The sequence below is a fragment of the Lipotes vexillifer genome, unplaced genomic scaffold, assembly GCF_000442215.2.
Source record: "Lipotes vexillifer unplaced genomic scaffold, Lipotes_vexillifer_v1.1 scaffold1665, whole genome shotgun sequence".
In the NCBI taxonomy this organism is placed as follows: Eukaryota; Metazoa; Chordata; class Mammalia; order Artiodactyla; family Lipotidae; genus Lipotes; species Lipotes vexillifer.
Window position 1 is genome coordinate 511,993 of NW_006783279.1, and position 11,133 is coordinate 523,125.

The window sequence follows — 11,133 nt, forward strand, 5'->3', positions numbered from 1 at the left end:
GGTCAAACCATTCTCTAAAAGCCTTGACACACGCAATACATTTATACAGCTTCTGCTGAGTATGAATTTTCTCATGAAGCCTAAGGAGTGAACACCTTCTAAAAACCTTGCAACACTGATTGCATTTGTAGTGTCTCTCACCAGCATGGATTACCTCATGGTAGGATAGGCTTGAACGCAAAATAAAGACTGCCACAATCAAGTCACCTGTTAGGTTTTCTCTCCAGTATGAATTCTCCGATGATACACAAGGTGAGACCTATAGCTGAAGAATTTTGCACATGCTTCACATTTAAATGGTTTCTCTCCTGTGTGGATTACCTGATGGGAAGTTAAGCCTGATCGCACACTAAATGCTTTGCTGCACACATTACATTTGTAAGGTTTCTCTCCAGTATGAATTCTACGGTGAGTCACGAGTTGCGAACTCTGCCTGAAGCCCTTGCCACACACATGGCATTTATGTGGTTTCTTTCCCGTATGGATTACCTGATGGGAAGTTAAGGTCGACTGCACACTAAATGTTTTGCCACATTCATTACATTTGAAAGGCTTTTCTCCTGTATGAATCCTCTGATGATTCACTAGGTGATAAGTCTGTCTGAAGCCCCTGCCACATACATTACACTTATGTGGTTTCTCTCCTGTATGGATTACCTGATGGGAAGTTAAGCCTGATCGCACACTAAATGCTTTGCTGCACACATTACATTTGTAAGGTTTCTCTCCAGTATGAACTCTACAGTGAGTCACGAGGTGTGAATTTTGACTGAAGCCCTTGCCACAAACGTCACATTTATGTTCTGTCTCTCCTGTATGGATTACCTGATGGGAAGTGAGGCTCGAACGCACAATAAAGGCTTTGTCACACTCATGACACTTGTATGGCTTCTCCCCAGAATGAATTCTCTGATGGATTTTAAATTGTGATTTTTGACTAAAAACCTTTCCACATACATCACATTTATATGGTTTCTCTCTTTTATGGATTATCTGATGTGTAGTGAGAGTTGAACACTGAGTAAAGGCTTTGCCACATTCATTACACTTGAAAGGGTTCTCTGCATCATGAATTCTTTGGTGAATCCTGATTTCAGACTGTTGCCTAAATGACTTCCCACATTCATTACATTGGTAAGGTCTCTCTCCAGTATGGATTACCTGATGATTAGTTAGGCTTGAAAGAGCGATATAGGCTTTGCCACACACATCACATTTGTATGGTTTCTCTCCAGTGTGAATTCTTTGGTGAATCTTGATGTAATACCATTGCTTAAAGGCCTTGCCACATTCAAAACACTTATATGGTTTCTCTCCAGAATGACTTTTCTGATGGTCAACCAGGCTTGAACTTTGGCTAAAAGCTTTACCACACTCATTACATGTGTAAGGTTTCTCTCCACTATGAATTCTCTGATGTCTTGTAAGATGTGAATTTTGACTAAAGACCTTGCCACACTCATTGCATTTGTAAGGTTTCTCTCCAGTATGAATTGTCTGATGACGTGCAAAGTGTGAATTTCTAATAAAGACTTTGCCACATACATCACATTTATATAATTTCTTTCCTATATGAATTTTCTGATGTTTAATGAGGTTTGAGTGAAAATTAAAGGTTTTGCCACACTCATTACATGTGTAAGGTTTCTCTCCACTATGAATTATCTGATGTCTTGTAAGATGTGAATTTTGAGTAAAGACCTTGCCACACTCACTGCATTTGTAAGGTTTCTCTTCAGTATGACGTCTCTGATGATTTGCAAAGTGTGAATTTCGACTAAAGACTTTGTCACATATATCACATCTATATAATTTCTTTCTTTTATGAATTTTCTGATGTCTGATGAGATTTGAGCGAAGAGTAAAGGCTCTGCCACACTCATTACATGTGTAAGGTTTCTCCCCACTATGAATTCGCTGATGACTTCCAAGGTGTGCTTTTTGACTAAAGAGCTTGCCACACTCATTACATTTGTAAGGTTTCTCCCCAGTATGAATTGTCCGATGACTTGCAAGGTGTGAACTTCGACGAAAGACCTTGCCACATACATCACATTTGTATGATTTCTTTCCTGTGTGGATTATCTGATGTCTAGTGAGGTGTGAGCCCTGACGAAACATTTTGCCAAACTGACCACATTTGTAAGGTTTTCCCTTGTATGCTTTCTGTTCCTGTGCCAGTCCTGAAAGATGGATAAGATCGTTCCCATATATATTAGAAATGTTGGCCTGGACACTAGGAGTTATTCTTTCAAGTACTGAAAATGAGCCTCTACTGTTGGTAGACTTCACAGCTTGATTACATTCATAAATTTTCCCTTCAGTTTGATATATCAGCAGGTTATCTCGAAAGCTTGATCCAAGCCTATTTTCAACAGGCTTGTTTCCTGCATCCCTTTTCCAATGTTGATTTCTTTTATAAGTGAGATTTTCTTTACAGGTTATAGGCATTCCTTTGCCATTTCTTTCATCATCTCTCCACTGATACTCAAAGTCATGCATATTTTCCTGGATTTCCTTGAAGTAAAAATCTCTTATTTCACGGCTTTCACGTGTTTCCAACATCACTGTTTGGAATACTTCTCCTCCATCACTGTTCACTTTAGCTTGTAATTTCTTCATCACATATATATGACAGATATCTACAAGATATAAAGAACCACAGGAACCCTATTAATTATAGTTCAGAACAAAGTCATTTCTTGTTGATAACATGATAGTAACCCAAAAATAATACTTATCCTAAACAGAGTAATAAAGCTTCCCAAACAAAATGTTCGAAATTTAAGGAACAGTAAAGAAATATGATCCCTTACGAAAGAAAGCGATCACATGTATTTCAAAGTAATCTTAGGTGGAGCATAACGTTTAAAAATTGTGAATCACTATGCCGTACACTCAAAACTTATATAATATTGTAATAATTTTAGGGTAGCCTAGTTCCAAAACACCCTATGACAAAAACCCTAACGCTGTACAAAATTGTATTAGCTCTCAAAAAAAGGGCATTTTCCCACCATGACCCCAAAGCACAGTAATTGGCAGTAAGCATACTGCTGTCTTTTTTTTTTTTTTTTTTTTTTTTGGCCACACCAAGTGGCTTGTAGGATCTTAGCTGCCCAACCAGGGGTCAAACCTGGGCCCATGGCAGTGAAAGCGCTGAGTCCTAACCACTGGACTGCCAGGGAATCCCACTGCTGTCTTGTAACTGAGGAGAAAAAAGTATTATATTGTACAAAATTTCTGCATATTTGTACATAAGTAAATGCTAAAGAACCGACAATGCATTATAATGGTAAATAATCCAAAACAAGCTTACCTGATGAATAATGTAAACAAATGGCAGTTTAGTATTGAAAAACAGACAGCATTGAGCTATGGCCTATCTAAGGCAGTTACCTTAAATTATTGGCCCCAAAGTGTATGTAATACAGTGTGCATTGAAAATTTATTTATTATTTTTAATATTTATTTATTTTATTGATTTATTTTTGGCTGCGTTAGGTCTTTGTTGCTGCGCGCAGGCTTTCTCTAGTTGTGGAGAGCAGGGGCTACTCTTCGTTGTGGTGCATGCATGGGTTTCTCACTGCGATGGCTTCTCTCATTGCAGTGCATGGGCTCTAGGTGCACAGGCTTCAGTAGTTGGGCTTGTGAGCTCTAAAGCACAGGCTGAGTAGTTGTGGTGCATGGGCTTAGCTGCTCTGCAGCATGTGGGCTCTTCCCGGATCAGGGCTCTAACCCATGTCCCCTGCATTGGCAGGTGGATTCTTAACCACTGAGCCGCCAGGGAAGCCCTGAAAATTTATTAACTAGGATCAGAGACAATGTTGTTGGGATCAATTACAAATAAAAACATCCAAGTTATAATGTATACAAACGGATAGCTCACAATAAACATGAAAGTTAGTATTTTTTAAAAGTAACCTTCAAATCTTTACTGTGAAACATGAAATATTCTAAGCCCAATTTTTCAAATAAGGGCATCAGACTCACAGGGTTCATGTACATGAAACCAATTTACACAGAAAGTAAGTGAGAGATACAGGATATGAATACCAAGAGTTCAGAAAGAAAATTTCAAGGGTGATACAAGAACTGAGCTGTATATAGCATTATTCAGCCATCCTTCCTGGAAATGGTTTTGGAGGCACCACCTCTGCACATATAAATTAAGGTCCTGCCTAGTGAAATTAATTCACTGTAGGAATACACATGATTTTTTACAATGTGAACAGTGTGGGGAGACAGTGGGATGGGTGAAAAAAGGCTCTGGGAATTAAGGAATTCAGAAGAAAAAACCGAATATGCTAGCAAATAACAGTGTATTCCATCCACATCAAGGGACCATGTGAGGAAAGGTCAGAACTGGGAAGGCCAAGAATGGAGGACAAGGAGTAATGGACGTGTGGGAACACAGCTTGTGCTTTCTAAACTGTGGGAATGTAACTGTACCAGGGCGATGAGAATACTGAATGGGGAAGAAAAGAAGAACTGGTTTATTAGCAGGCAGCACTGTACCATCTCATTTTTAACCATGGGACTTATACCATGGGCATGCAACAAAAGCAAAAGAAATTTAAAAAGGGAGAGAGTGTGACATTGTAAAGAGAAAGCAGGTTTTTTTCTCTAGCAATATCTGGTATGAAATGTACCAATTTTAATATCCATGAGTTCCATTTCCAGGAATACATATTCAAGAGAAAAACACGGGTTTCTCTGCTGGCTCAGTGGTTAAGAATCTGCCTGCCAATGCAGGGGACATGGATTCAGCCCTGGTCCGGGCAGATCCCACGTGCCGTGGAGTAACTAAGCCTGTGCACCACAACTACTGAGCCTGTGCTCTAGAGACCGTGAGCCACAACTACTGAAGCCTGTGTGCACAACTACTGAAGCCCATGTGCCACAATTACTGAAGCCTGTGTGCCTAGAGCTCATGCTCTGCAACAAGAGAAGCCACTGCAATGAGAAGCCCATGCACCGCAACCAAGAGTAGCCCCCACTCACAACTAGAGAAAGCCCGCTCCCAGTAACAAAGACCCAACTCAGCCAAAAATAAATAAATAAATAAATTTAAAAAGAAAAAGAATCTTATTAACTAAATTATTAATTACCTAACATAGTAAAAATTTTAACAATTTGTCATATCAACTTTTTAGACTAAGACTCCTTATTTGGTGTTAAAAACAACAGTGTCCCTTTTGCTGCCCTGCTCTAATTACTGGAAATCATAGCACTGGATCTCTTAACACAATCTCTGCCATAAAAAAGACATGTAAAAATAAATAAATAAAAGACATGAAAAACGATGTTGGCAAGATAGCAGACCAGTAAACTCCAGGCACTTAGCCCATGGAGACACTGAATTAACAATATACAACAAGAACAAAAATCTTTGTGGGTTTTGTTTTGTTTTTGTTTTTTTTTTTGGCTGCACCACATGGCTGGCGGGACCTTAGTTCCCTGACCAGGGACTGAACACTGCCCTCAGCAGTGAAAGCACAGAGTCTTAAACACTGGACCACCACGGTATTCCCAACAAAATCCTTTGGAATAACTCTAAGAACCAGGTGAGAAGCTGAAGCACCCAAAGAAATGCCTACACTCAAAACACAGAACCAAAAAGTGTAATCATGATTTTTGACTCAATCCCTCCAAGGCACAATAAGGTGAGAATAAACAGGAGAAAGTTTCCCAGTTCCCAGCTCCTCCTTTAGGAGAAAATGCAAATCAAACCCTCCAGGAGATATCACATCACACCTTTAGAATTACTATTATCAAAAAGACAAGAGAGGGCTTCCCTGGTGGTGCAGTAGTTGAGAGTCCGCCTGCCGATGCAGGGGACACGGGTTCATGCCCCGGTCTGGGAAGACCCCACATGCCGCAGAGCGGCTAGGCCCGTGAGCCATGGCCACTGAGCCTGAGCGTCCAGAGCCTGTGCTCTGCAACGGGAGAGGCCACAGCAGTGAGAGGCCCGCGTACCACACACACACACACACACACACACACACACACACACACACACACACACAAGACAAGAGGGGGGAATTCCCTGGTGGTCCAGCAGCCAAAGAAAACAAAAACAAAAAAACCAAGAGGTATGAGTGTTAGTAAGGTTGTGGATTAAAGAGGACCCTACCGTACTATCAGAAGATTATAATTCGTTTTAGGCACTGGAAAAAACTAATTACAGTCAAAATACTTCTTTTTAAAGCACCACATAACGTAGTTATTCCACATGTGGGTATATACCGAAAAGAAATGAAGTCACCACTATCACACAGAGATATCTGCATTCCTATGTTCATTAGAGCAGTATAAGCCATAGCCAAGATATGGAAACTACCTAAGTGTCCAACTAATGAATGGATAAAAAAAAGAAATCTCATTTCTATAGAAAATGAGATATTATTCAGCCATAAGAAAGAATGAAATCCTGCTATCTGTACCAACATGGACAGCATTCGAAGGGATTATGCTAAGTAAAATAAGTCTGAGAGAAAAACAAATAAAGAATAATCTCACTTATATTTGGGGGGAAAAAAAGCCAAATACAAACAGAAAGTAAAATAGTGATTACCAAAGGCTGGGGCATAGCAGAAATGGGGAGATTTTAGTCAAGATGAATTAGGTCTGGCGATCTAACATACAGCACGCTGACTATGATTATTAATACTGTATTATATATACTTGAAAGTTGTTAAGACAGTAACCTTCTAATGTTCTCACCACACAAACAAAATTGTAATTATGTGAGTTAATGGATGTTTTAACAAACATACCCGGTAATCTTTTCAAAATATAAATGTGTAGCAAATCATCACACTTCACTTACACAATGTTATATGTTGATTATATCTTAAAGCTTGAAAAAAAAATACAAAGGAATGCACATAAAAGATACTGGTTTATCATTTGAATAAAAATAATTTTAAGGGTTTCTCTGGTGGTGCAGTGGTTGAGAATCTGCCTGCCAATGCAGGGGACACGGGTTCGTGCCCCGGTCCGGGAAAGATCCCACATGCCGCGGAGCAACTAGGCCCGTGAGCCACAACTACTGAGCCTGCGCCTCTGGAACTTGTGCTCCGCAACAAGAGAGGCCGCGATAGTGAGAGGCCCGCGCACTGTGATGAAGAGCGGCCCCCGCTTGCCACAACTAAAGAAAGCCCTCGCACAGAAACGAAGACCCAACACAGCCAGCCATAAATAAATAAATAAATAAATAAAATTAAATAGAAAAAAGGCAAAATTACTTTAAAAAAATTTTTTAATGAAAATAAAAAGAAAAAAAGACCATAGGAAACAGAGTCAAAGCTAGAAAGAAAAAAAATTAAGAGATATACAAAAAGAATAAAAAACTACAGAAAATCACAAAATTAAAAGTTGGTTCTTTGATCAGATAGACATAATAAAACCCTTAAGTAGATTAACTAACCAAAAAGAGAGAAGGCCGAATAACTAAAATAAAAAATGAAAGTGGGGGCACAACAACTGATTCCACAGAAATAAAAAAAAAATTAGAATACCAAGAACAATTCTATGCCTAAATATTGCAAAATCTGAATGAAATCCCAGAGACACACACCTATCAATAGAGTCATGAAGAAATAAAAAATCTGAACAAACCCATTCCTTGTAAGAAGACTGAATCACTAACCAAAAATCACTGATCAAAATCAAAGGAGAGGGTTTCCCTGGTGGCGCAGTAGTTGGGAGTCCGCCTGCCGGTGCAGGGGATGCGGGTTCGTGCCCCAGGTCCAGGGGGATCCTACATGCCACGGAGCGGCTGGGCCCGTGAGCCATGGCTGCTGAGCCTGCATGTCCAGAGCCTGTGCTCCGCGGCGGGAGAGACCACGGCAGTGAGAGGCCTGCATACCACAAAAAAAAAAAAATCAAAGGAGGACTTCCCTGGTGCTCCAGTGGTTAAGACGCTGTGCTTCCACTGCAGGTCAAGGTTTGATCCCTGGTTATGGAATTAAGATTCCACATGCCACATGGTACAGCCAGAAAAAAAAAAAGAAAGCAAGAAAATCCAAAGGAAAGCTAGATAGCGTCACTACTGAATTCTACCCAACATCTTAAAAGAATTAAGATCAAGCTTCTTCAAATTCTTCCCCAAAATTTGAACAGGAAACACTTCAAAACTCATTACGAGACTAGAATTACTCTAAAACCAAAGTCAGTCCAAAACCGGACTTCCCTGGTGGTGCAGTGTTTAAGAATCCTCCTGCCAATGCAGGGGACACAGGTTCGAGCCTTGGTCCGGGAAGATCCCACATGCCACGGAGCAACTAAGCCCATGCACCACAACTACTGAGCCTGCACTCTAGAGCCCGTGAGCTACAACTACTGAGCCCGCATGCCACAACTGCTGAAGCCCATGCACCTAGAGCCCATGATCTGCAACAAGAGAAGCCACCGCAATGAGAAGTCCGAGCACCACATCAAAGAGCAGCCCCCACCGCCGCAACTAGAGAAAGCCCACGCGCAGCAATGAAGACCCAACGCAGCCAAAACTAAAATATAAGATAAATAAATAAATCTTAATATTGATGCAAAACTCATCAATCAAACAAGAGTAAATGAAATTTAACAGTACTACAAAAGGACTATACAGTACAACCAAAGAGGATATATTCTTGGAATGCAAGGATGCTCCAACAAATGAAATCTTTCAATGTAAAACTGCACATTAAATATAAGAAAATACACTACATGATTATCTCAATTGATGCAGAAAAGCATTTGACTAGTTAACAGCCTTTCATAATAAACACACTCAATACAGTAGGAATAGAAATAAATACAGTAACACAATAAAAGACTAATATAAAAAGCCCACAGCTAACATCATACACAATGGGGAAAGACTGAAAGCTTTTTCTCTCAGATCAGGAACAAGACAAGATATCTGCTCTCACTATTTCTATTAAACACATAGCTGGAGTCTCAGCCAGAATAATGGGCGAGAAAACAAAATAAAAGGTATCCAATTAGAGAAAGGAGAAGAAAATTATGTCTGTTTAGAGATGACATAACCTAATATGTAGAAAAAATATGAGATTCCACAAAAAAACCCTGATATAAGTAACTAATGAATTCAGAAAAATTGGAAGATATAAAGTCAACATGTAAAAATTGTATTCTATATGTTAATGATGGACAATTAGAAAGAAAATTGAGAAAACATTTCCATTTCAAATAGCATGAAAAAGAATAAAATACTTAGGCAAAACCTTAGCCACATAAAAAAGACTTGTACACTGTAACTAAAATCGTTACTGAAAATTATTAGAAAATACACAAGTAAATGCTGATATCCCCAGTTCATGGACTGAAAGACAATATTGTCATTACATCAATACCAACAAAATGATCAAGAGATTCAAACCAATACCTAGCAAAACCACAATATCAATTTTGGAAAAAATAAACACTTACATCCTAGGACATACACTGAATCTCAAGAGACCCTGAATAGGAAAAACAACCTTGAAAAGAACAAAGTTGAAGGTCTCATACTTCCTTATTTCAAAATTTATTAAAAAGCAAAACCAATAGTAAGAGTATGGTACCAATATAAAGACAGACAGAAACAACAGTGGAAAAGACGTCAGAAATAAACTCTTGCATATACAGTCAAATGATGTGCCACAAGGGTGTCAAGATTCCTCATTGAGGGAAAAGCAGCCTCTTGAAAAAAAGATTTTGAGAAAATCAGATACCCACATGTAAAAGAATGTAGTTGGACTGCTGCATGAACCCACGTAAAATTAACTCAAAATACAACAAAGATCTAGGGACTTCCCTGGTGGTCCAGTGGTTAAGAATCCACCTTCCAAAGCAGGGGATGTGGGTTCGATCCCTGGTCGGGGAACTAAGATCCCACATGTCGTGGGGCAACTATCTCCACGCGCTGCAACTACTGAGCCCGTGTGCCACATCTAGAGAGAAGCCTGTGTGCCACAACGAAAGATCCCACATGACACAACAAAGATACCACATGCTGCAACTAAGACCCAACACAGCCAAATAAATAAATAAATAAATAATTTTAAAAAATAGAACAAAGATCTAAACATACAACCTAAAGGCATAAAACTCCTAGAAGAAAACATAGGCAAAAATCTTAATGGCACTGGATACAGCAATGATTGAGAACATACAACTGCAAAAGCACAGCAAATGGAAGTAAAAACAGATAAATTGGACTACATCAAAATTACAAACTATTGTGCAAAAAATCACACTCAGTACAGTGAAAAGACAATCTGCAGAAGGGGTAGAAAATATGTGCAAATCATGTATGTGATAATGGGTTAATACTGAAAATATATGAAGAACTGTAAGAGTCTGGTCACCAATTTCACAATGAAGGGCCATTCCCCAATTCAACCACCCACTCATTACAAAAAAAAAAAACAAGAACACTAAGAATATCATAAAAATATGAACCTGCTGACTAAATAAATAAAAGTCAAGTTCATTTATAATGCATAGAGGGACTTCCCTGGTGGCGCAGTCGTTAAGAATCTGCTTCCCAATGCAGGGGACACGGGTTTGATCCCTGGTCTGGGAAGATCCCACATGCCGCAGAGCAACTAAGCCCACGAGCCACAACTACTGAGCCCATGTGCCACAACTACTGAAGCCCGTGTGCCTAGAGCCCGTGCTCCGCAACGAGAAGCCACCACAATGAGAAGCCCATGGACCACAACGAAAGTAGCCCCCTCGCTGCAACTAGAGAAAGCCTGCAAGCAGCAACGAAGACCAAACGCAGACAAAAATCAATAAATAAGTAAAAATTTACTTAAAAAAAAGAAAAAACAGTACTTAATTGAAGGCATCATTCAACTTCAAAAGCTCTCTCATTAAGACGCTTCAAAACGGGCTTCCCTGTTGGCACAGTGGTTAAGAACCCACCTGCCGATGAAGGGGACATGGGTTCGAGACCTGGTCCAGGAAGATCCCACATGCCGAGGAGCAACTAAGTCCGTGAACCACAACTACTGAAGCCCGCGCACCTAGAGCCAGTGCTCTGCAACAGGAGAAGCCACTGCTCTGCAACAAGAGAAGCCACTGCAATGAGAAGCCTGCACACCACAATGAAGAGTAGCCCCCACTTGCCTCAACTAG

The 11,133-nt window shown here is 39.9% G+C and overlaps 1 protein-coding gene across 1 annotated transcript in view; it reads right to left on the reverse strand.

Annotated features, from left to right (window-relative positions):
* Positions 1 to 210: 210 nt before the first annotated feature.
* LOC103086262 (zinc finger protein 160-like) overlaps positions 211 to 11,133 on the reverse strand; it is a 23,211-nt gene continuing 12,288 nt past the window's right edge. The window contains exons 4-6 of the mRNA XM_007455898.1: positions 4,453 to 4,468; positions 862 to 2,642; positions 211 to 777 (exon numbers count right to left, since the gene is read on the reverse strand). Coding sequence (XP_007455960.1) covers positions 211 to 777; positions 862 to 2,642; positions 4,453 to 4,468 — 2,364 coding nt within the window. The remainder of the gene's footprint in view (positions 778 to 861; positions 2,643 to 4,452; positions 4,469 to 11,133) is intronic.